At 47.3% G+C, this 26,163-nt stretch overlaps 1 protein-coding gene across 1 annotated transcript in view; it reads right to left on the bottom strand.

Moving 5' to 3' along the window:
• Positions 1 to 15,362: 15,362 nt before the first annotated feature.
• The window catches only part of Drgx (dorsal root ganglia homeobox), a 29,091-nt gene continuing 18,290 nt past the window's right edge, over positions 15,363 to 26,163 (bottom strand). The window contains exon 6 of the mRNA XM_059274541.1: positions 15,363 to 16,005. Within this exon, the coding sequence (XP_059130524.1) occupies positions 15,740 to 16,005 (266 nt within the window). The 3' untranslated portion in view covers positions 15,363 to 15,739. The remainder of the gene's footprint in view (positions 16,006 to 26,163) is intronic.

Here is a 26,163-nt window from a genome sequence, read left to right as displayed (position 1 = left end):
TTAGTATCAGATTGGAGACCTCCAGCTTCAAACCAAACTTTAAGATCTACAGTGACCCACACAAAGACAGAGGGGGACAGCTTAGCAAGCCATCAGGACCCCAATCCTGCAGGATTCTGAGCTCAATGAAATGGGGTCACAGCAGGGTGGCAGAGAGACTGGAAAGCTCACTGGGAAGCTGCCAGAGCAACAGACTAAGAAGAGCCTCTTCTCCCTGTTCATTCGTCACCACAAGGCTCCATGAGAGGACCAGAACTTAATGGGAACCATTCCTGAGCCAGACTCGGCTGGGTTGGCATTCTTCATAGAGGGCTGGACCACACTTTGGCCATCTAACCTTCCCAAGCAGAGTGACTCCATCTACTTGCCTCACAAACCCCACTGCGAGCCTGCCTCATTCTCAAGATCTCCGCACACTATCCACATATGAACACCTTCACCAAAGGGCCAGATGTCTAGATCAGTTAGAATGTAGATGCAAACCTTGGACCTAGCCTTGAGTCCTGTAGACTTTGTTTGATTTCTGGAGTCACCACTGTCACTGAGGACCACTTCAAGTAAAGACCATAGTCACTGGAAGTAAGAACAGTCCATCCCTGGCTCATGAGTAGGGTCACGGCAACAGAGGGTCACACAATGGATGTTCTTAGTTGGTTGGTGACAAAGACAAACTTCTCACCCCAGATCTGTTTCAGGAGCATCTTCCCAGATCAGAGCTCTGAAGAGTTTGATATTAGGAGGTAGTGCTGGGAGAACAAGAAGGGAAACTCAGGGGGTCAGGCGTTCCGTTGCTAAGGGGCCACAGGAGAAAGGAAAAGTGATGCTCTCTCATACCCACTGCCTACTGACATCTCCTGGTGGGCATGAGACAAAGCCCAGCCTGAGGGACATCTGAACCCAGCCAGAAGGGTGGGGATGAATCTTGGCATGAGTAGTCCCTAGTTTGGGAGGCACTGGGATGCATGGCATTGCTGGGTAAGGGAAGCCTGTGAGGGGCCAAGTCTACCCCAGCAAGCTCCCTCACTCCAAAAGCATCCCACTGAGTAAACAGAGATGAATCTTGCCATAAAGAGGGACTCCGACTGATGCCATTACTAATTGCTGGCAATAAAACTGCTAAATAAAGACCAGAGACGAAATGATGCATCTACAGGAGGTACACCGACAGAACAATTAGGCTTGAGAGATGAACCCATGCTCACAGGCTGCACAGCCAGGCATGTATTATTAATAAAAACAGACAGTGAGCCTAAGTCCATAGCAAAGGAAAGGGGGCCCCAGCCTCTCCACCCCATGGAAGCCATCAAACTCTCTTAACCTTGGCCCACAGCGGTGCCTGCCACCAGGAGGCGCTAGACCCTGACCTCATGCCTGGACCCTGATGATCCCACTTGCTCCTTCCCAGGACTGGCCCCTCTACTCTGAGAATTTGATGTCAGGAGATGGTGCTAGGGAGAGCAGGGAGGCTAGCTCCTGGTGTGACTCGACCCTGGACAGGTGCTAGTACCTCTCCATGGCAGGGCATCACTCAGCTGCCACTTTCAGTTAGCTCTGTGCCAAGGTTAAGAGCCGGTGTGTGGAAATGGCCCCCACCCTGTTGTTATATAACAGATTAACCTGGAGCTCAAGAGCTTAGGCTGCTGTGTTGCCTGAAGATCACTAGGGAAAGGAGTTCTTCCAGCCTCACCCAAACGGGCTTCCATTCTTCTAGGGCTGTGGACCCTGAGGCCCTGAGGTTCCTGCCTGGTGGCATGCAGCTGTTCCTCCCCTTCTGTCCCTACCGAACTGTCCAAGATGGGGCAATAGCCTGCATCCGACAGGGGAGCTGTCATCTTCTTGCCACCCATTTTGGAAGCAGTATCTCAGAATCCTGAATTACTCAATCCAGCATACACTCAAGATGAAGGGATTGTGCAGGAGGCTGGGACCGCTAGGGTCACCTTAGAGGCTATCTGCCACATCCCTGTATGTGCTGGGGTGACAGATGATAAGATGAGGTGAGTGGTGTCACCAATTAAAAGGAAGCTAGGGTTCAAGAAAGTCAAATGAGTCAAGGGAGAGAAGGAGAGAAGGAAGGGGAAGAGGAAGTATGAAAAAGGAGTCTCCTACTCCGTGTTATTAGTCAGCTTTACATGACTATGAGAAAATACCCAGCACAGACTGCTTACAAAGTAAAGAGGTTTGTTTTGACTTGTGGTCCTAGAGAATCGAGTCCAAAATTCAATAGCCTCATTGTTCTGAAAAAGGCCATATACCTTTGCAGAAGCATGTGTCTGAGAGTAACCCGGTTCATCAAGAGCAGGTGGCAGAAATCCTGGAGTCTGGGGTCCCATAATCTCCTTTAAAGGAACACCTTCAGTGACCTAATGATGTCTCACAAGGCCCCACTTTAAAGGGCCTAACCCTGCCATCCTTAGCACCAAGCCTTTAGCAAATGAACCACAGCATCCTGGCACCTACCTGACCTTCTAGGCGTAGCACTACCCTGCAGCTCCTGAGATGTACAGAGGGATCCATGCCCCTCTGTCAGTGGGATCCCCTCACTTCTCCATCTGACTACTGCCCCCAGGGGGCCTGGGCTGCATACTCTCAGCGTCCCATTGCCTTTTATACCATTCTTTTAACCAACTCGCTTTTTTATGCAGATCAAGTATTCTGTAGGTTGGGGGTGGGGGTAGGGGGGTGTCCTGGAGAGATGGCTCAGTGGTTAAGAGCACCAGCTGCTCTTCCAAAGGACTTGGGTTCGATTCCCAGCACCCACATGGCAGTTCACAACTGTCTATAACTCCAGTTCCAGGAGATCTGACACCTTCATACTGACAGGCAAAACCCCAATGTAAAACAAACAAACAAGCAAACAAACAAACAAATATTCTCTAGGGAAACTACCTCAAAGGCTTGCCGTACAGTAACTCATTTCTTACACATTTGACTGGTACACATCTACATGGCGGCAACATTGCCACACCAATTACCAGGTATTTCTGGGCCAGTAATTCACTGCAGCCCGCAACCCAGGAGGTTCTGCCTTGGCTCCATGCAGGGGACAGTCAGCCCGCTGTCAGTGCAACTCAGGAGCAGCCCTGGAGGGGTGGGGAGCAGGACACACAGGAGCCAGCCATCTGCTTTGGAATGGGCAGGGATGAGGGTCCCTGTGCTCCAAGCAGACTCTACTTATGTCTCCACTGCAGAGAGCAGAAACTTCTCTCCACCCCCAAGGCAGGAGGGTTCCTAACAGGGCCCTGTCATAGGCTGTCTTCCCGGTGGGCCTGTAGCAGCAGGAAGACAGGGTGCTGGAGTCTGGGTTCTACATGCCCCAAGTGGGAATTCTGGCTGTTGGACTCTGGATAAGTCACTCAAACCTGTGAGCCCATTTTCTCTGAAGAAAATAAAATAAAACCCACTCCTCTGCCGTGAATGTGCGTCACAGTTCTCCAGTGTGGCTAACTTAATCTCCCTTGCAATGGGGAGAGGGTGGGACTTCTTAAGAGTTGCTGAGGGGGACTTTGTGGGTAAATCAATGTCTTTATCACAAGAGTGAGCTTGTTAGGAACCAGCCCTGACTCACGTGCATAGCCCCCTGCCTCTCTCACACGTACCATGGGATGCTTTCTGACCCAGTGAAGCCGGACCAGCCGATCTTCCCAGTCTGCGAAATGATAAGCCAATAAACTGCTGTTCTTGATAAATCACTCGGTCTCGAGCATTTCATTACAGCCATGCAGAGCAAACTAAGACACTGGCCTTACAAACAAGGAGGACCTGGCACCGTGCCAGCAGGGGGACAACACCATGAACAACCTCTGTTTCATAGTCACAGCCTGCCTTGATATCCCCAACACTTCTGCCTTTCCTCGTAGATAATGCCAAGCCTCGTACCCTGGCTCACAAGCCCCTGGTCATGTGTTCCAGCCTGTGTCCCCCACCTTTCCCTACCCTCTGTCATCTGCTCAATCCCTTTGTTCTCTTCACTTAGGAGTATTGACTACTTTTGAAATTATTATCATTTTTCTTATGTTCATTTTAATGACACATATTGATTACACATATTTATGCGAACCATATTTCCATACATGATACCAAATGTGAGGGGAAGATTGGGGTGACAGGCATATTATATCCTTACTTCTTTGTGTCTGGATACAGTGACTCTCCACATATATACATCAACCTTTCCACAAAGTGAAGCTTTCACATATTGTACAGGCATCTGTAAATCTTTTTGAACCAAAGTTAGACTTTGAAACATTGGTCCATGAATTGACATTTTAAAGAAAACATCACTTTAGTAGATTTGTGTATTGATGTGGAAGTGTTTGTGCTCTACCACACTATCATTTTTTATTCTCTCTCTCTCCCTCTCTGTCTCTGTCTCTGTTTCTCTCTCTCTCTCTCTCTCTCTCTCTCTCTCTCTCTCTCTCTCTCTCTCTCATACACACACACACACACACACACACACACACACATACACACACACACACAGTGGTAGTCCTAGCACTGTGAAGGTGGAAACAGAAGGATTGGATTCAATTCCTGGACTTCACTGGACAGCCAGGACAGCCAAATCAGTGAGCTCCAGACTCAGTGAGCTCTGTTTCATGAGCTCCAGACTCAGTGAGCTCTGTTTCAAAAGGTAGAGGGCTTGGAAGATGGCTTATTGAGTAAAAGCATGAGGATCTAAGTTCAAATCCCAAAACTTAAACAAAAAGCTGGACGTGTAACTCCAGTGCCGTTGGGGGACAGAGGCAGGAGGATCACTGGGGCTTGCTGGCCTCCAGCCTAGCTCAAGTTCAATGAGAGACCCTATCCCAGGGGCCTAAGGTAGAGAGTGACAGGGCAGGACTCCCAATGCTGTTCTCTAGCCTCCTTGTGCACACATGGGCACACACACACACACACACACACACACACACACACACACACTTAATTGAAGTGGAGAAAGATTGAGGAAGACATCCAACCTCTGGCCTCCACACACGTGTACACACACATGAACACACACACACACACACACACTCATAGAAAGAGGGAACAAATGAAGTCACTGGGCTTCCAGCTGTTACAAACTGCTGTGCTCTCACCAGGCCTCACTGGACAGAAAACACTGGGCTCATCAGTGAGGAGAGAACAGTGGAAGAGTCCACATCACAACTTTCGAGAAGTTTCTAGAGGCAGAATGTACCAGTGGAGGGAATAGAGTCACATTACTTATGAACGAGCTGTCAAAGAACCACACACAAAGACAGGGGACTCTTCCCAGATTATATACTTTAGAGGGGAAAAAAAAAAAGCAAAGACCAAACAGTACAGAAGACACACTAATTTTGCTTGAAGAGAGAACATATCCGCACACACATCTCTGCCAGTATGCAGATACTGAGGAAAAGGGGCAGAGAAAAGGAGCCTGGCAATACCCTTCCTTACTGTGTGAGTAGATGGGAACAAAAGGTCCGAGGTGAGAGAAAGCTCACTTGCCCTTATGTTATGCTTCAACACGCTCCAGATTGCCTTGCCAAGGCGAGCAGGCTGGCATTCCATCTCCTCTTGATAAATTGTTCCAAAACGTTAATAAGACATTGCCACAGTCAATGTTGCATTCTTCTGCTTCACACTTTCAGGATCCCCATTAGCTAAGCTTTTTCCACTTTGAAAATAATTTCCTCCAATCAACATCACTAATCATTATGGAAATACCGATCAAAGTCACACCCACTAGCATGATCACTTTAGAAATAAAACAAATGCCGAGTATGATAAGCATACTGAGAGACTGGAACCCTTGTGCACTGCCAGGAGGGATGGAGGAGGGTGTGACCAAAACGGAATGTGATATGGTACCCCCTCACATGAGTCAAAGAAGAGCTTCCGTGAGATTGACAATCCCACTCGTGGGTACACACCCAAAAGATGTAAAAGCAAAAACTTGGACAAATAGTTGCACAACTGTGTTCCTAACAGTGCTATACACAAAAGGCAGAGGTAACCCAGTACCCAGAAGTAGGTGAATTCATAAGCTAAGTCTGGCACATACCTGTAGTAAAATATTCTTGAATGTTTATCTCTTCAAAAAATGCATGTTAAAACCCTAACCCCCAAGTCTAGCTGCATTGAGAGATGGGGGTTCTAAGGGCAAAGTTAAGATGAAATAGAGCTCAGATCTGACAGAACTTATGTCCCCATGACAGACAGTGGAGATAGTGCCCTCCCCATCATCTCTGTCCTCACCTCACTCATTGTCATGCATGCACACGGAAGACAAGCCACATGGAGACCTAAGAAGATCGTCTACAAGCTGTAAAGGGGTCAACCCACTGGTACCCTCATCCTAGACCTCCAGATCTATACTGATAAAATAAATCTCTGTCGCTTAAGCCACCCAGCTTGTGGTGTTATGTGACGGCAACCCAAACTAATAAATGTCTGGTATGGTTAATGCCAACTTTCCATGTCTGATGTCTTAAATCACCACAGGTAACAAATCACGTTTAACACTTTTTAAAACTAGTTGATAGCTGCTTCAGAATTCTGCATATAAAACAGTCTCAAAATAAAACAGATTGATGAGGAACAGACCTATTTGCTAGAAGTGGGGTTGGCATGCAGCAGTTCTGCACCCCCGCTGAAGGACAGTGAACGTGAACCTGCACATGCAGGTGGTACATTATCCAGCTGTTACCTGACCCACAAAATGAGCTAAAGTAAAAAGTGATGACATCCTAAAGATGTACAGATCACCAGTGCCAGTGCCAGCGTCCTGCCCAAGCCTATGCAGTCTGCTTTGAGGGGACATGGGTAAAAAGAATTATTCCCAAACAAAAAGCTTTTTTTCTATTGGATTTATTTCCGGGAATTCCTTGCCTGAGCCTATGTTTTGAAGTGTTTTACCTATGTTTTTTCCTCTAGTGGCTTCAGAGTCTTGGGTCTTACATGAAGGTTTGTGGTTCCTTTTGAATTGATGTTTGTGAAAGGTGAGAGATATGGGTCTAGTTTTGTTCCGCTACCTGTGGGAATACAGTTTTCCTAACATTGTTTGTTGATGAGGCTGTCCTTTCTCCAAGACATCTTTTTGACACCTTTGTCAAAATCAGCTAGCCATAGCTGTGTGGCCCCTAGTCTGGTAAGATCAGGTTTGTTTGGGGACCGGAGAGATGGCTCAGCGGTTAAGAGTACCCAGGTTCAACTCTCAGTACCCACATGGTGGCTCACAACTGTCTGTAACTACAGTTCCAGACCCAGCACCCTTCCACAGGCAAAACAGAACACCAATGCACATGAAAATAAATAATTTTAAAAAATCAAGTGTGTTCAATGTGGCACAGTCAAATACAGGCCCTCTACTCTGTTCCGACAGCCCACGTGTCTGTTTTTGTGTGGGTGCTATCCTAGTTTTTCTACCTCAGCTCTGTTATAAAAGACAGCACTGGAGATAATTCCAATATTTTATTAAAATAAAAAGCTTCTGCATCCAAGATAAACCATCACCACATAGAAGAGGGATTCTAAAGATCAGGAAAAATCACTTTGCCAACTACACAGCACACATATGCAGATGAGATGTTTTTCAAAAACTAAACACATACACAGAAAAAAAACAACTCATCCAATCAATATTTAGGTTAATGGACTGAATAGATGGCTCTCAAAAGAAGAAATGAAAATGGTAAGTAAAAATTTGAAAAAGTGTTCACAGACCTTCATTACCAGGGAAATGCAAAGTCAAATGACTTTCAGGTTCTCTCACCTCAGTCAGTTATCAAGAAACAAATGACAGGGTAGGAGAGACAGCTTGGTCACTAACGGTTAAAGTTCACAACCAAAATGACAACAGATGCTGGCGAGGATGTGGGGGAAAGGGAACTTTTATTCACTGCAAATAGGAGTGTCAACTTGTGTAGCTCCTCTGGAAGTCTGGGTAGAGACTCCTCAAGAGGCTAAAACTAAAACTAACATATGACCCAGCTATGCCATTCTTGGGTAGATAGCTGAAGTGACTCTAAGTCAAGACACCACACATCTGTCCATCCATGTTTACTGCTGCACTCTTCATCACAGTCAGGAGCTGGACTAGCCTGCATGTCCATCAACAGATGAATGGATAACGAAAATGTGGCATGTGTACCCAATGCAGCCATAAAGAAAAATGAAGTCAGGACAGTACCAGGAAAATGGGTGCAACTGAAAAGCATTATGCCAAGCAAAATAAGCCAGACTGGGGAAGATAAATACCTTGTTTTGTTGGTTGGCTGGCTGGTTGGTTGGTTGGTTGGCTGGTTGAAACAACCTTGATTTTAAATTATTGGACAGGGAAGATGGTACAGAGGTTAAGAGCACGTGCTGCTCTTACAGAAGACCCAAGCTCAGGTCCCACCACCCACACTGGGCAGCTCACAACTGCTTATAATTCCAGTGCCAGGGGATCTGATGCCGCTGACTTCTGAGAATACCTGCATGCACATTATCTACACATATACTCATAATTAAAAATAAAATAAAAGCAAAAGTGTGTGTGTGTGTTTGAGTGAGGGGGTGTGAGTGAGTGCGCAGAGTATGAAACTAGAAAGGGAATTATGAGAAGGGAGGAAGAGGTCTTAAGGGTGGTGAGAATACACGTATCAGGAGAACAGAAAGGGGAAGAAGAAGAAGAGGAGGAGGAGGAAAGGGAAGGAGAACAGAGGTGGAAGAATGAGCCAGCTGGAGGGGAGACAGTGCATGGAGGAGGGCCGTGGGGGCAGGGTGAAAAGGAATGAAAACAGTCTAATGACCTGTGTGTGAAGGTGCCTGATGACATCCATTACTTGTATGCTAACCTAAAAAGTAATTTTAAAAAGAAAAAGGAAATCATGACATTTGCAGGAAAATAGATGTAACTGGAAATCATTCAGTAAGTCAGACTCAGAAAGACAAATAGCACATTGTCTCTTATATACAGAACTTAGATTTTAAATTATGTGTGTTTGTATATTTATGTGTGTAGATCCTAAAGCTGGAAAGGGGGATCATGTGAAGAGAGGCAGCAATTTTTTTTTCTGAGACAGGGTTTCTCTGTGTAACAGTCCTGGCTGTCCTGGATCTCGCTCTGTAGACCAGGCTGGCCTCGAACTCACAGAGATCTGCCCATCTCTGCCCCCTGAGTGCTGGGCTTAAAGGCGTGCGCCACCACTGCCCAGCCTGAGAGTCAGCATTCTTAAGGGAATGAGAAAGTGAGAGGGGAGTGGAATACACAGCACGTGAGAAGAAAGCAGAGGAGGTACTCCTCTGGAAAAGTGGGGGAACCCGCAGGCTGGGGGAGGGGCATAGAGGAGGACAGGAGGGGCAGGATAATTAAGGGAAAGTATAGTGCTTCATACAAACGGAAATGCCATAATGAAACCAGTTTCTTCATATGCTAACCCAAAATACTGGGCCAGTGAGATAGCTCAGCAGGTAAAGGCATATGCTGCCAAGCCTGAGGACCTGAGTTCAATCCCTGGAACTCCTGCCAATTGTCCTCTGCATTCATACACAAAATAAAATTAAAGTTGAAAAAAAACTACGAAATAAATAAAGATATTTTTGTTTTGTTTTAGTGTATTCAATCCTTGGGAAAGTAGCCATTTTTGTAACCCTCGGTGACAGAAACCACTGCATAGCATGTTGGCGCACTGTTTCTGCGCACAGAGTCAGCACAGCTCCAGACGCATTCCAGGAGAACACTCAGTGAGTCCATCTCACAGATAGGAAAACTGAGGCTTGGAGAGGTCAAGGGACTAGTCGAAGACACACAGGCAAGGGATGATGTGGAATCCTTGTTTCCTGGGGAGAGTTCGGGTCATCCCTGCTGTGCTTCTGATCACCCCGTTAGCCACCTGGACTGCCACCTGCAGGCTGGCCTCGGGCCGCAGGTGTGAGACAAGCCCATAGGAGCAGGGAGCTAATTCGAGACTGTGGGCAGAGCAGCTGTTCCCAAGCTCCAGCAGCCTGCGGCCACGTTGCTCTAACGTTCTTGTAGAGAAAGTGCTCCACTTAGGAGAAGCGATCACCCGCTCTCCCGCTGCAGAGTCATTAGCTCACTGACGACTCCTGGAAAAACCATTTGGCCCTTGCTGACAGATGCGGCCATTACAGGATCACTTAGCCCCTCTCCCTGCCCCTCCCGACCTTGGGGGAGGAGGGGAGCTCAAGGCAGGCAAAGCCCGGGGGACAGTCCGGGCCGTTCACTTCCTGCCTCTGGCTCCTCCCCAGTCCTAGGCTGGCTGCATCTCACCAGGCCCCACTGAAGCAGCGGGAGGCAGCTCCAGAGGCTGTAGTAAGCTGTGCCAATGACCTTGTCCTCCTGAGACCCGTTCCGAAGCTGCCCGCACCTTCAGCATCTCCCTGGCTCCTCACAACAACTGTGTGTGCTGGAAATGAGGGTTGTAACAGTCACTCCACAGGTACTGGAGAGGAGCAGGGAAGTTGAGTTGCCCAAGGTCACACAGGTAGTCACGTCAAACCTCAGATTCCCAGACCTGTCCTGCTTCCCCAGCCCCAGGAGGCCAGTCCTGCAGAGATGCTAATGTTTATGGGGACTCCAGTAGGGGAGTCCCGGGCTAGGGCTAGAGCAAGGGCCGTTTCTCAAAAAGATGGAATGAGCTGCTGGGCCTGGTTCTGGAGGGAGAACAGCTCATACTGGGAGGGAGAATGGGGCCCTGGTCAGGACAGAGAAAATGCAGGCCGGTATGTCACACATCATTTCTGTTGAACAGCTGTTGGTGGTGCTCTTCCCTCCCAGGCAAGAGCTTTGTTGTCACTGGAAGGGCCATCTGGAGGCAGGTGGGAGCTGTTGGGTGCTGTGTGGCCACAGAGTCCACGAGCCTCTTGGATTTGGGCAGGCACGTTACCCATTTCATCCACACCGCTTCTGTGTGGATCTGAAGCGGTGGCCGAGCCCTGCTATGAAAATATCAAGTGCTGAATTACGAGGAAGTGGATTTCCTGGGTCCTGGAGTGGAGCCTGGGTTGGGGCTTTGCTGCCTTTCTCTTTTAGGTGGAGGTGGGTCAAACAGCCCAGGCTGGCCTTGGACTTGCTGTGTAGTAGAGGACAACCTTGAAGCCCTGATCCTTTGCGGGCGCTTCTTGAGAGCCAGGACAGGCAAGCATCACCACGACTACTTTTATGTGGTCCTGGGAATCCCACCCAGGGCATTGTGACCACAAGGCAAGTACTCTGAGCTTCACTTGGAGCCCTCAACGGCCATTTTATAAATGAATCTCTCAAATCTCTCTTTAAGGAACGTATCATCCTTATGGTGGTTCTTTCCACCACATCTATCCTTCCCTGCCTCTAACGCAGCCTGCCCTAAGAGGCACACTCCTTGTCTCTATCTAGGACTGGGCGAAACCTGGGCAGCCCTGATTGGCCACACTCCGCTGGACCAGGAGTATCTGCTGGGCCCTGGCTGGACTGATCAGTTCCACTACCCAAGCGGTCTAGATGAAGCCCCACAACTACCATGAACCAATCAATGTCCAGGTGAATGAGGCAGATGGGGGGTGAAACAGGGTCTATGTGGCCCAGGGCAGATATCAGAGGCCTCTCTGCAGAGAGCCACAGAAAGAAATAGGGAGACCCCCAACAACTGCCTGATTCTTGATACCTGCCCCCCTGAAATCCACGATGAATCTGAGACGTATGAAGTGACCTGGTATCCTTTTGACTTAAGTTTCAACTTAGCACGAAACTAAGAACCTGTACCAGGGCATCCTCAATCCTCCCAGAACCTGCTTCCACCTGTCTCAGTGCTGAGGGTCAAGTGCAAGCCTGAGCATATGCCTCCTTCCGGGTGGAAGCCCTGCTCTTCCATGAATTTTGCTGGAAAAGGGGTCTGGTGAGCTCCTTCATCCCCTTTCCCCCTTTTCCTTCTTGAGGACATGAGGTTTCCAACTAAGAAACAATTTCCAGACCCTGCTACCTACGAGACATGGTGGGAAGAGAACCAGCCTTCACACTTTGCTTTCTCTGCACCAGGCACCATTCAGAAATGAATCCAATCATCGCCTTCAAAATAACCCCAAGAGCCTGTTGCCATGGTTACAGAAGAGCTACAGCACAGAGAGGTGAGATGACTTGTCAGAACCACACAGCCGAACGAGCTGGGATTTCAAACATGTCAAATGTGTACCTTGGGCAAGACTCTGAACTGGCAAAAGTTTTACTTTTTCTAATGAAGCCAGAAAGTTTCATCGTGTGCGTTGGTTGAGTCCCAGCCTGATTGGTGGTAAACACCCTAGAAAAACCATCTAAGGTGCCCAGGAGCTCTCATACCATCGCAGCTGGGAATCCCTGCTGGGTCTGTCCCCAAACAGACTTGCACACACCAGGAGGCTAGTGCTCTGGCCCAGAGCCAAACCAAGAGGGAACAGGCTAGCCTCGGCTCTGCTAGGCTGAACCCAGGGAGGCCTCCTCCCTTCCCACAAGCCTTCAGGCCAGAGTCCATAGACAGCAAGCAAAGCAACAAAGCGGCCCCACTTGCCATCTGTCAAACTTCTGCCACTCACCTGCTCTCAGAGGCCACCTGTGCCCTAATGATAGGAGCAGGGCCATTACACACTGCTGTGTGCTCAGCAGTGAGCCCCTGTTCCTCCACTGAACCTCACCAGGCAGTGTCACTCTAGGGACGCTATCCAATCTTCCTGCCCTCAGTTTTTATATCCATTAAATGGGTATAGGAATGTCTCAGATGCTTGTGGCCAGAAGCGTTTGAGATTTGAGACGTTTTCAGATATTGGAATTTTTTTTTCATAAATATAAAGAGATGCTTTGGGGAAAAGACCCAAATGAAACCACAGGTTTGGTGTTTCATAAACACTTTACATAGACCATACATAGTTGTTTCAATGACTTTGGGTATGAAGTATGGAATGGAATTTTCCACTTCTGTAATATCAGTACTCAAGAGCTTTTGGGTTTTGGAACATTTTGGACTTTGGATTTTCAGATAGGGTTGTACTGGAGCAGGAGCAGTACTTACTTATGGGTGGATTGAGATGGTGTAATGCATTAACCCCTGTTGTGTTCCCAACCAATGGGACAGTGGTGTCTAACAAAGCTCTTGCTACCCACTTGAGAGACCCCTGCACTGGATAGTCCTAAATAAAATGCAAACTGACAAAGGGAAGAAGCCTCCTAGCAATGGCCCAGTGCCTTGTACCCAGGTCACCCACTGTGATACCCCGTGGCCCAGCTATCACTCCTCTGCCCAGGACACCACCCTGACCAAGGCTGGCCACTGCCCATGTCATGGCTGCGGTGGCTTCTAAGCCCTATTACCATAACCCGCCCTGCATTAAGATATGCTCTTTGGAATGTTTCAACTAATAAATTAATAATAGTTATTAATCAATCATCAATCAATCCCTAGGGCCTGAACCTCCTTCCCAGACCAAAGCTGGATGTCTTTTTATAGTCACATTATGAACTTCTGCAGACAGGGCAGCCCACAGGGGCTCCATCTATAACTGCCCCAAAGAGCACTTCACCAGTGATGGCCCTGATTAGGACAAGGTGGGGCAGGTGGCCTGAGTCCCGAAGACCTGAGGGAGAACTCTGGATTGCACAGGGGCCTCCAACCTGCCCCAGCATCTGCTAAAAGGTTCTTGTGCCTGAGGCTTCCAAGTTCTCCCTCCTGCAAGCTTCAAGAGCATTTCCATTTGCACGCTGGCCAGAATGGAGTATTAGAGAGCGCAGGACTCCACCCAGCCCGGAAGCTTAGGATCAGGGACTGGGAAGGAGAAAGAGAAGTCTAGGGAGGTCTTTAAAGTCTAAATTTATTCAGGTGTTTAAACGAACAGAAACAGTATCATGCATCGGTTACCTTTCCCCTTTGTACAGCAAAACTAAGTGCTCAGATATCTCTGCAGAGGTTTGGCGCTCACTTTTTTTTTTCCTTTCTTTCCAGAACGTCAGGCAGACTTTTCAATGTTATCCAGTTTTGCACAGTCACTGGAGTGTCGCGTCATGAATTATTAAATCAGTGCTTCGTGGTAATACATAATTTCTTATCAATTATTCATGCTAATGTGTGTGTAGTTTACTTAATTGTGTTATTGACGATCAAAAGTAATTTCCTGAAAGTCCTCAAGGACACAAAATTTAATCAGCATAACTACTTTTCGGATGCAATGCTGTTAAGTATTCTTAATTTGCCCAACAGTTCACTTATTTATGTACCTTTCTGGAGGAAATACGAGTTTAATCAAACAATTAGATTGAAGAGTTAGTGCGCATAAGGGCTAGAGCATACACTGCTCAACCAAACCTTCGTAATTACAGGCAAATGGAAGCAACTTGGCCGCTTTTTGGCGAATCACTTCATCTTTGTACTCAACAAGCAAAATACAGCAGGAACAAGGATCTGGCTTCTTTTTTTTTCTTTTTCTTTTTTTTTTTTTTAAAGGAGACAGTGTGTTCTATCAAATGCGTTCGATGCGGTAATCGTGAGGCACGGTACACTTGGGAGGACTACAGGGATAGGGGCTCCTGAAGAGTCAAGAGGGAGGCAGAGGGCCTTTCGACGATCAGAACTGAACCGAAAACAGCCTTCACGAAAGCAGCAGCTCTTTGCATGGAAACATCATCAGCCAGAGCCGCTGCCCGCCGCCCGCAGACCACCACCCTTCCAGGACGGGAGGGGCGGGGCTCACGCTATTGCACCTCTCCCTCTGATCTCTTCCGGGTCACCACCCATGTGAAAGAACACAGCCACACCAGTCTGAGGCAGAAATCTCTATGCAGTGTGGCCCTTTGGGATCCATTCTCTTCCACCACAAGGAGTCATCTTCCTGGGTTCCCTGTCTGCACGCTGGCACATCGGCCAGTCCTGTCTCATCGGCCCCTGCAGACCCCCTCCACGTGAAGAAGGGCAGTTGACTTGTGCGTGCATATTTCAGGAGACTTCCTGGGGCTCTCCGCCCTCTTCAGGGGCTCTTGACCTTTCACAGGCCACAAAGCTCCTTTCTGGTTGGTGACCTTCCCAGCATTCTTTACCATTCTTCGGAAGAGACACCGGGCCTGCAGGTGGACGCTCGAATTGCAGGGGACCCACACTTGCCCCACACCCGCAGTATCGAGATAGCAGCCCTCGGGTCACAGAACCGACAGGCTGTGTGACCGGGACCAGCCAGATGTGTCCAGGGAATTCTGCCAGGGTCAGGACCACTGTGCAGTCACCCCACATTCCGTCACTTCCTACCCAAAACCTCAGCTAAGACCTTAAAACAAGAGAAAGCCTGTCTTGGCTGAGAGGAGTGAGAAGTGGTAGATGTCTGCCAGTTCTGTGGTTCTGGAACAATATGAGAGTGACTGTCTCCTTTCCTCTTGTGAGATGTCACTTCTTGGTGTCTTTCAGAGGTGATCCATGCCACAGTCCTCGGAGTTGACGAGACCTCCCCAGATAGCTCAAGAAGAGTGCTGAGGTGAACAAATACGCTTTGTTCCAATGCTGCTTGGCCTGGAAAACAAACAAACAACCCAAGGGCCTCCCCACAGAGCAGTTTCCCGAGCCACTCGGTGCCATTGGGAACTGTCACCAAGAAAAGCCACAACAACACAGCCCACCCGCAGAATTCTGGAGTGACTCTCCGGGTGTCAAATGGCTGGAGGCCTCTCTTTCCCTGCCAGATCCATGAGGAGGTGGCTACTCCTTGTGGTTCGGAGAGTTGCAGGGCTGAGGCTGAGAGAAGCAGGGGGTGGGCAGGGCTCCAGGCTGGGTACTCCGGACCCTCATACACTCTTCTCTCCCTCACTCTGTTCCTTGGTTGGGGAGGTCTTGTCCTGGCTGCCTTCTGGAGGTGCCGGCTTGGAGGCGGGGCTGGGGCTGCTGCTGGTGGACGGCAGGAGATTGGCAGACTGCAGAACCGCTTCTGAATGCTCACGGGCCTTCATGCGCAGGGCGGCCACGCTGGCCGTGCGGTTACTCTGGCAGCCGTAAGTGGGGAGGAAAGAGAGCCCCATGGGGTCTGGGACACAGCAAGAGCACAGTGGGCCTCCTAGAGGAAGGAAAACAATAGGCTCCATCAGTGTCCACACCCCGATTCTTAGGGCCCAAAAGAGGGACATTAATTCCTTTTGGTTCCAGATACTAGACTAAGGACAAAACCCCAGGTCCCCAAGGATGCATGGCTGTAGGCATCCAGTTGGTAGTCCAAAGGACTATCAGAGCGTCAGGAGACCTGGTCAGTCTTGGTCCTCACTCTCACGGGCCATCTGTGTTGTCTTAATTGAACATTGGCTTCTCTTACTTTGGTGAGGTGGAAATACATATATATATATATATATATATATATATATATATATATATATATATATATATATATATATATATATATATACATATATATATATATATATGTATATATATGTATATATCCCAGGATTGTTATAAGGGTCTGATAAAGTCATCCCATACTCCCAAACTGTGTGCCAAGTCACCCATGACAGCTCAGTGTGAGGCTCTGCTGGGTACCCAGCCACTGTGCCAGCTGCCAGCTCGAAACCACTCACAGCTTCCATGTGAGACCAGAACACATCCCATCCAAGAAGGTCAAACCTTTGTGAAGCATGACTTTGCAGGAACGGGGGGGGGGGGGGGGGGGGGGAGGGGACCACATGGGATATAACATGGAAGTGGTGGTGCGGTCTGCCTGCAATGTCGGAGAAGCTGAGCAAGGCTCACCGAGTGCACCAGCTCATTACAGGTGTCAGCGGCCTAAACTGATTATCTTTCCAGTTATAAGAATTCTTTCCCAAATGCCTGCAAAGGAGCTGAGAAGACATACTGCTCACGAAGTCATTTGGATCTGGCCATTTGATGAATAGAACTGTTGGGTGTTGCTTATGGCCCCAGGGCTGGAAGGACTGAGCTCTGGGGCTCTGAAGTAGTTGTTGGGAACACATTTAGCACAAACCCATGCCATGGGTTATTATTCTTCCTCATTTGCGGCCTATTGGCTGGCAAAGATGAGACATACTGTACTGGAATCCCTGAAGGGGCCAAGCCGGAGCTGAGAACCATGGAAAGACTAGAGTCCCCCGTATCCGATTCCCCTGCCATCTCGGACATGCCCATGAGTGCTTGTGGCTGATTTTCTACTCTCTGAGCATGGCTTGAAATACCCTCTTCAGACCACCTCCGAGTAACAATCCAAATGCCAGTGTCCACTTAGCCTTCAAAGCCATGAAGGCCTGTGTCTCACAGAGACCAGCCTCTGCGGGTGACCTCAGGAGTAGGCATCTGGAAGGCCTCCACCCTCCTTCCCCAGGGACAAGCTTTGTCTCTCAGTGCCAGGGCTGGGCAACCCTCCTCCTCTTCAGCATATTCAAGGACTTTGCCCTTCTTTGCCCATCCTGCTCAAAAGCAACAAGAAGATCCCCTTGGCCCTGTTCTCCATCACCTCTCATCACCAGTATGGCCCTGAGAGGGGTGAGTATTCCTCCTCGATCTCTCCAAATAAAAAGTCAGAGTCTCCGTGCCTTATAGAAGTGGGGGCAGCCACTTCTGGCACCTTGGTTTTTTAATGAGGACCTGCTATCTCTACACAGGGAGCAACTACTACAATGAGGGGGAGACGTACCACCAAGGCAGGTGCACAAGGGAATTCTGAGAGCTATTTTCCAAACCCTGACCACCTGGCTGGCATCTAACCTGAGGTGCATTTGATCAAGCTCTGAGCCCTGCCTGTTCTCTATTCCCAGGGGCTTCACACAAAGTGGTATGCTGACAACGTCATAGTGAGATGTCATTGCAGAAACTCAGTTTTTGCTGGGAGGGATGTCTGTGCTGGCGCCATGATCTGGGGACCTCCCCTAGGAGCCTTCTCCCCTCCAAGTCCCTTTCCCAACAGGGCACTTGTCTAAGAAGGTGTGAAGAGACCAAAATATTAAGAATTGTGGTCGTTTGGGGGAAAGGGATAGCAAAAAATTTGTGGTTTTCTCAGTTTGGAATGTTACACTTTTCTATAAAGATCACAAACTTCATTTAAACCTAGAAACCTTCTTTGTTAATGAATAGTAAAAGGAGAGAAGACTGGAGATGACCCAGCTTTCTGAGAGGAGGCCAGGTGGCAGGAGCCCAAGGCCACACACAACCTGAAAGTCCCAGAGAGTGGGCTGGGGACCTGGAAGAGGCCATAGCTTCAGGATTAACAGGCTCAGCCCTAAGCAGCCACTGTTTTGAACTACTTAAGGAAGGCTAGTTTTGCCACAGAATAGGACTTGCTCCAGCGTGTCATGTGAGTTAGATGCTCTGTGACTCAGGTGACATTTACCTTCTGTAGAATACAGAAGTGACAAAGCTTCTCCTGAGGCCACAGTCTGCATGCCCTAGGTGACACCAACAATGGCCTCAACAGCCTCCAATAACTTCAGTCCTGGCCCTCAGGCCCCAGATTTAGAGGTGAATAAAAATAATTCAGAACCCAGTTTGTGGCCTGGTTCTCATCCCACCCCCACCCTAGACAGATAGGGAAACCGAGGACCAAATGAAGTCAAAGGCTCTAGGGGACCCTATGATTAAAAACTGTAAGTGCTGCACACTATGGAGTGACGTTCTTCTTTGGAAGGAGACACTGACCCATGTCACAACAAGAAGGGACCCCAAGGACTTGATGAGTGAAATTAGCCATTAGGAAGACTGTGCTCCAGGATTCCAGTCACAGGGCGTACTAAGGACAATAGACGGATCTATAGGGACAGAAAGTAGAATGCCAGCTCTGGGGGTGGGGCCAGCAGGGACAAGGAGCTGCCGTCTAATTAACACAGCTCTAGTTTTCTGAGAGGAAAAGACTTCAAAGATCTCACGAAGTAAACAGTCATCCCTCGGCATTCATGTAGAACTACCTGCAACACCAAAACCCAAGGATGCCTTGGTCCCTTGTAAGAAAGTGGCAATGTTTGCACAGAACCCATGAGCACCCTCTCACACACTTCCTCTCATCTCTGGATGATACAAGCATTGGGCAAGTAGCCGTCATACCGTATTGTTTAGGCAACAATCACAAGAAAAAATGTGTCTGCCTGGGTTTGCATAGATTCAAGTTTCTACCTGTAGGTGGTTGAATTGAGGAATGTGGAACTCGGCACATCCAGGGATGGTTGCATATTTAATGACATTGAAATGTACACTTAAAAGTGGTGAAGGGGCCGGGCGGTGGTGGCGCACGCCTTTAATCCCAGCACTCGGGAGGCAGAGCCAGGCAGATCTCTGTGAGTTCGAGGCCAGCCTGGGCTACCAAGTGAGTTCCAGGAAAAGGCACAAAGCTACACAGAGAAACCTTGTCTCGAAAAAACCAAAAAAAAAAAAAAAAAAAAAAAAAAAAAGTGGTGAAGGGGTTGGAGATCGGGCTCAGCAGTTAAAAGCACAAAATGTTCTTGCAGAGGACCCAAGTTCAGTTCCCAGAACCCACATCAGGTGGCTAACAACCACCTGGAATTCCAACTCCAGAGGACCTGACACCCTCTGGCCTCCAAGAGCGTAGCACTCAAATACATATACCCCTCCTGTAGACATACACATATACACATCATTAAATTAATTAAAATAAATCTTTTTCAATGTGGCTAAGATAATAAAATTAGTTAAATGCACTTTTCCATAATTAAAAATAAATTTAAAAAACTGACAGGTTCAAAGGATGGGTCCTACTAGTAGTCCATGAAGACAAGGACCACAAGAGATTTTTCAAATTCCTACAGTGACTGAGGACTTCCAAAGTCCCTGGGGCCACCCTACACTGGCCCAGCCATATAGCTTCACACCCACTGGCTAATTCCCTCAACCCTGCTGGCTTGGTGAGTCTTTGTCTAAAGCAGCATTGCAGGGTTGTAAACCTCCATCAAGCTGGTACATGCCTATAGATGAGACCATGAAGCAGGGCACTGATTCTCAGATGGACAGTAACCACTGGGTTCCTAAGGCATTCATCAATGGTCAAGGTGTCTAAACGAACTCACAAATGCCTGCACCCCCGTCCAGGAAAGCTGAGGAGTGAAGCCTCAGCAGAGTGAAGGATGCCCAGTGGGGTATCAAAAAGGGCCTTTCCCTTGTCCTTCCCTGCCCTGCCCCAAATAAAAGCATAGAAGATGTAACTAACCAGGATGGAAATGCATATGAGACAGACAGGAGAGAGACTGTCTATGTGATAGCATCAAAAGCAAGCAAAAGACAATGGAGTAAGGATGGGATTTACCAGGGAGAAGTGTAGAATCCGTGATCTGTGCCCAATGATCCAATTGTCCAAAGTGAAACCTGGTTTGTCCATGAGTATGCTGTCAATGTGACTTTATGGGAAACTTGTTGTGACCCCATAATGTTATAAGCTGCCTTAATAGAGGCAAAATCCACAGGAATGAGGATGGCGAAATCTTCTTCCTCTCGGGTGGCTATACTATGCCTTTAGTACTCCATCAACAGATTCCTGCCATCACTCTAGGAAAAGGGGGTGACACTCCAGATTGCTGGGTACACACACACATATTCATTTAAATTGCCATCAGCCAACATCTCCCTTAAATCTCACAGCCATTTTTAAACAAAGAAAACAATGACTTCCACGTAGAATCCCTATAAATCTAACTCTTGATTTCTCAGTAATCTTGCAAATAAGGACAGGCCACCAGATGTCTCCACAAGTCATCATCCCAAATAGCTTCCATGGCCAAAACACTCCTGAGAACTTGAGACAACAGTGGTGAACTTCATCCTCCCTGTTTCCAGAGTAGTTGGTTATCAAAGAGCTACGGTGGGGAAAATTCAGGCCAAGACTCAATGCCCCTGAAAAGTCCAAAGTCTTTTCTCAGTGCTTCTGGGTTCTTGTACATGGATTTCTGGCTAAAACTGTCTGGTTTAGAAGGCTGTCACAAACAGGGAAAGCAAACATGTTGGTGGGTAATACAGAGGAGACAAGATTACATAAACAGCCTTAAAAAAAAAAAAAAAAAAACCTCAAAACACATAGAAACCTAGGGCCGTCTAGTCCTGGGAAAGCCCACAAAAGATTATCTGAGGACTAGGGAGGGAGCCCATGGGTAACATGCTTGCTGAGTCAGCATAGGGACCTGAGTTCAGATCCCCAGAACCCACAGAAAAGCTTGGTTCAGTGGTCCTGTACCTTCCAAGCTGGGGGCCAAAGACAGGCAGATTCTAGGGCCTCACTTCCAGCTGAAATGGGAAGCTCCAGGTTCAGTCAGACACCCTGTGTCAAAAACTAAGATAAAGTGATGGAGGGAGATAGCTTTTGATTTCCACTCCCTCTTGGACAAGTGAGCACACACACATATGGACAAACATGTACACATATGTACACACACACACACACACACACACACACATACATATACATAATTTTTTAAAAGATTAGGAAATGATGGCTTGAAGCTGTCATAACAGAGATTGGCAAGCCACACAAAATGAAGTTGTATGAAGCTTTGAAATCCACGCCACACTATTAGTGACAGTGACATCGAGTTGGCCAGAAGAGAGGCTCAGCATTCTTCTCTAGTGCATCAAGGAAGTAACAAAGACATTTAGAAAATGCATACCGTTGCCGGGCGGTGGTGGCGCACACCTTTAATCCCAGCACTCAGGAGGCAGAGCCAGGTAGATCTCTGTGAGTTCGAGGCCAGCCTGGGCTACAGAGTGAGATCCAGGAAAGGCGCAAAGCTACACAGAGAAACCCTGTCTCGAAAAAAACCAAAAAAAGAAAATGCATACAGCAAAATCAAGTCATCACTGAGTTCAGAAGCTCAAGAAAGGATGTCTCTCAGCCTGGTGAATTAGAAGAAGGTAGTTTTTGAAGTATGACCCTCGCCCAGTGATCCAAGCAGGACCACAAATGTTCCTCTGTTTGTGATGGGGTCACACACCAATGAACCAAATGCCAGGTGGAAATACTACAAATTGAAAAGGCACCTAATAGAGCCAACCCACCCGCAATCTGAGCTCAGCCTGACTACCTTCATGTGCCCAGAACACTTACATTAGCCCATAATTAGGCAAAAACATTCAGCATGCAGCCTACACTATAAGAAAGTGTTTAATCCTTCACAGTTTCACGAATACCATATAGAAGATGAGAATGAAAACAGCATGCCTTTCAGCCAACCATCTAAGCCCAAAGCCATCATGACTGCAAGATCTTTCGTCATTCAAGCTTCTTAATTCATTTCCGCTTCATAAGTTACCACTGAGATCTAGTCTAGAAAGTAGGGTGCTAAGTCCTCAAACTGTAACTTCCATAAACCCTGAACAAAGTAGAGGGCAATTGAAAGTCCCAGCTCACAGCTTCCTCCAGTTTTCTGTTCTAGTCGGCCTGACTTGTTCTAAGTATCCCAGAGGATGGCCCCGAGAGCAGGAGATGGGCATCACGATGCTCCACTGAAGCCACATTCCCATCTGTACTTTCCCTACCCTGCCACGGGGACAATTCCTGCACTCTTTCGGCCATGTTTATTCCTCCACCAAACTTTCCATCTGCCCCAGAAACAGGATATTCATTCTGTTATGAAAATTTTGAGAAGATAAACAAATGTTCAAAGCTCCTGATTTCTAGACCTGGGGAGCCAGACGGAATTAGCTAGAGAAGTTATCATTCAATCTTTTTTTTTCCTTCTTCTTTCCATCTTATTTTGTTCTTAGTTTACCAAAATCCATCATCGTGATTGGGCCAAAAATTAAATTCTCTACAAAAGACGATGTTCTGGTGTGGCACACGGCAATGAGAACCATGAGTGGTCTGCTAGTCAACGTTGTATCCAGAACATACTGCTGCTGCATTGAACTTGCACTGCGGGAGAATGGCTAGTGCCATGGGAAAGACAAGAACTAAATACCAAGCTAAAAGCAGGTTTAGGGACAGGAAGTCAGAGTGATCTGGCTTTGACATATATGTGAGCCTCCAAAATCTGTATATTGAGGTCCTAATCCTCACAGTGATGTCACAGGGAAGCAGAGCCTTTGAAAAATGATTAGTTCACAAGGGAAGCATTCTCCCTGTAGGATCTCAAAGAACTTGAGAGGTGATGGGTAGATGATAGACAGATAGATAGATAGATAGATAGATAGATAGATAGATAGATACATACATACATACATACATACATACATACATATATACATAGATGATAAATAGACTGAAGGAAGGAAAGAAAGAAAGAGGGAGGGAGGGCGGGAGGGAGGGAGGGAGAGAAGGAAGGAAAGAAGGAAGGAAAAAGAAAAAAGAGCACACACAGCTGTCCACATTATTTATGGGGGATTGGTACCAGGACCCCCTGAGAATACAAAAACCCATGGATGCTCAAGTCTTTTAAATAAAGTGACAGAAGTTTGTCATTTTTCACACTCCTGCCCTAAACCGTAAATCATTGCTAAACCACTTGTAACAAATACCTAACAAAATGTAAGTGCTATGAAGATAATTGTGCTGTATTCTTTACTGTCCAACAAGAAAAAAGTCTATGCATGCTAGTATAGAGACAATTTTCTATTTCTTTCTCCGTGGGGTTGAATCTGTGGGTGTAGAACTCTCAGATACAGGAATCCAATAACATGCATATAGAATATTTACAAATATATATAACATGTTGATTTTGTATCACAGGTATATATTAATTTACAACATTTAAAAAATTTTAGAAATATAACATTTATTAATTTTAATAATAAATTTAAATTTATAAATAAGTTACAGGGTTAAAAAAAAGTTGCACAAATACAAAACAAAGTGGTTGGTTCTGTTTGCTGGTTATGTATCATCTTTCATTTGCGTTATATTGTATTTTCTAAGCTAACCAGGTATTGCTCTCATCAACAGCATGTCTGGTACTTCTTGTGGCCTCTGCTTTCTGGTCTGCTCCCATGCAGACAATGGGACAGATGTTGCTCAATCCCCTGAAGCTGCAAAGGAGTAAAGACTATGTCCTCAACTCCCAGCAAAGACTCTGAATGCCTAATGGCCTCCGGCTGCACCAGACTATTAGCAGACATGAAGCTGAGGATACACCATGAGATTCACCCAGGAACACAACATACATCTTCCAGTCGGTGAGAACTGACATCTGTAAGTCCCGTCACATGGGACCCAAACAGCCCCCAAGCCTGTAACACCCCCAAAACCTCCCTCCCTTAGACTACCAACTTCTGCCATCATGCAAAAACTACGTGGTCCTTAAACACAGCCTGAGAATTGTTTTGTTTGGGAAAATACTACCTCCTGGACACTAAATTAAAACATACAATTAGATTTCCATTAAGTTACAGCAAATTCTGCTGAACTGATCTAATCGGCCTCTATCCCTATATGACATCATGCTTTAAAGGCTTGGCCTGAACATAAATACTTAATGTAATAAATACAGTCTGAAATATTTGATCTTCTTGGCAGCTTAATTGATCTACTACAGAGACTGACAGGAAAAATTAAGTTAGCTCTGTCTCGTCTCTGCCAATAGCACAGTTTCCTCCTAAAGGGCCATGTGACCCATGTGGGCGGCAGGTAGTGTTCTGCTACACTGTTTCCTTGTTGGAACATTCCAGTTAAATATAAAGTTGAATGAAAGCAGAGATGCCCGGAGTGGTGAGACATTTCTTACTAATGTTGTAGTCCTTTTTGCTTCCTAACCAGATAAATAAATGAAGAACCATATTTCTGAGAAAGAACCATTACCTATTCCCTAAATTCTCAAGGAGAATCTGTGTGGGTCTGTGAGCAGACGCCCATGATATTTTCAGCCTGGTTTTAGCCCCTGTGGCTAGGTGTGTTTGTCATAACCAGCTACAAAGCCAAATTCATGCTCAGCCACTCTCTCCTACTATGGACCCCTGATTGTGTGTTCCTGGTCCTGCCCTGTGGTGTTTCAGCCTTTGCACCATGAGATATTTGCTTGCTTGTTTTCATCACGCTTCCAAGCTTGCTCTAAGTACCCTTCTCCAGACCGTGATCCCAGAACCAAAGGGTCCCATTTTCATACAAAGTAAACACTCAGGGAATATGTGGGGGATGGAGAAAGCCAGGGACAATCTGTCCTTTCTAGCGAGTTGGCCCATGTCAGTCTCTCAAGATTTCTATGGCCCAGGTTCCAAGCCTCCTCATGGAAGGAAACCCCGTGGCCACGGCAAAGTCACACACTGTGATTGATACCAAGAGCATGAAGCTACTTTGGCAAGTTCCTATAGTGCTACTAAGCCTGAATCACATACTACCCTGATGCCCTCTAACACATACAAATCCAGTATCTCCACATTCACTCATCATTCAGAAAACATTTGTGGACAGGGATCAATTCTACTCACAATCGCCACCAGGTTTTTGATGTCATTCCAGGGTTAATGAAGGTGTTCTATTTCTGCCTGGATGCTTTCCCAGAGGTTTTGGGGGTTTTGTTGTTGTTGTTGTTTGGGTTTTTTGTTTGTTTGTTTGTTTTTCTTTTAAATACATGAGCAGCTCCCAGATCTGAGAACCCCAAGCACAGCCAGAGCAAATGCAGGGGCATGTATAGGCTGTTTTTTCTGGCTGCCTCGCTCAGCCTCTGGCACCAGCTGAACACTTCCTCTCAGCTCCCTGCACTCCTGGGCCCCATTGATTAGCAGGAAGGGCAAACCCATCAGCACCCATAGGAAATGACTTCCAGAAAATGAACTGTAGGTTTTAAGCTGGAAGATGACAGCATGTGCCTGTCAAAGAAGCAGTCCGAGAGCCTGGCCTGGGGTCTCAGAGAGGGACACTCGGTGTCCCGCTGACTTGGCCTGCCACTAGCAGATGTACTCTGTGACCTTGAGCAGTACTATTGCTTCTGCTGGCCTCAGTTTCCCCCACTGCTACATGGAGAGATGTTCACCGAGGAGGTTCCTTACAAATCATGAGTGCCAGGTTCTCCACCCCTCCAGAATTTGAACGTACACCCCCCCCCACACACACCGCTGCAAAGGTCCACCTGTCATTAAAAGTTGGTCCCCAGCCCGTGGTACTGTTGAGATGGTGGGAATTTTAGGGGGTGAGACTGTGAGAAGAAGTTAGGCCATTGGGGACATGTCTTTGACAGGCAGATTGAAACGCTGACCCCTGCTCTCCCATCCCTTTGCTTCTCAGGTGCCCTGAGGAACAGGCCTCCTTCACCACATGCCCCTGCTGTGACGTTCTATGCAGCCAAAGGCT

The sequence above is a fragment of the Peromyscus eremicus genome, chromosome 9 (genome assembly GCF_949786415.1).
Source record: "Peromyscus eremicus chromosome 9, PerEre_H2_v1, whole genome shotgun sequence".
Classification (NCBI taxonomy): Eukaryota; Metazoa; Chordata; class Mammalia; order Rodentia; family Cricetidae; genus Peromyscus; species Peromyscus eremicus.
Note: the sequence above shows the minus strand (reverse complement) of the source record. Positions and strands in the feature narration are given on the sequence as shown.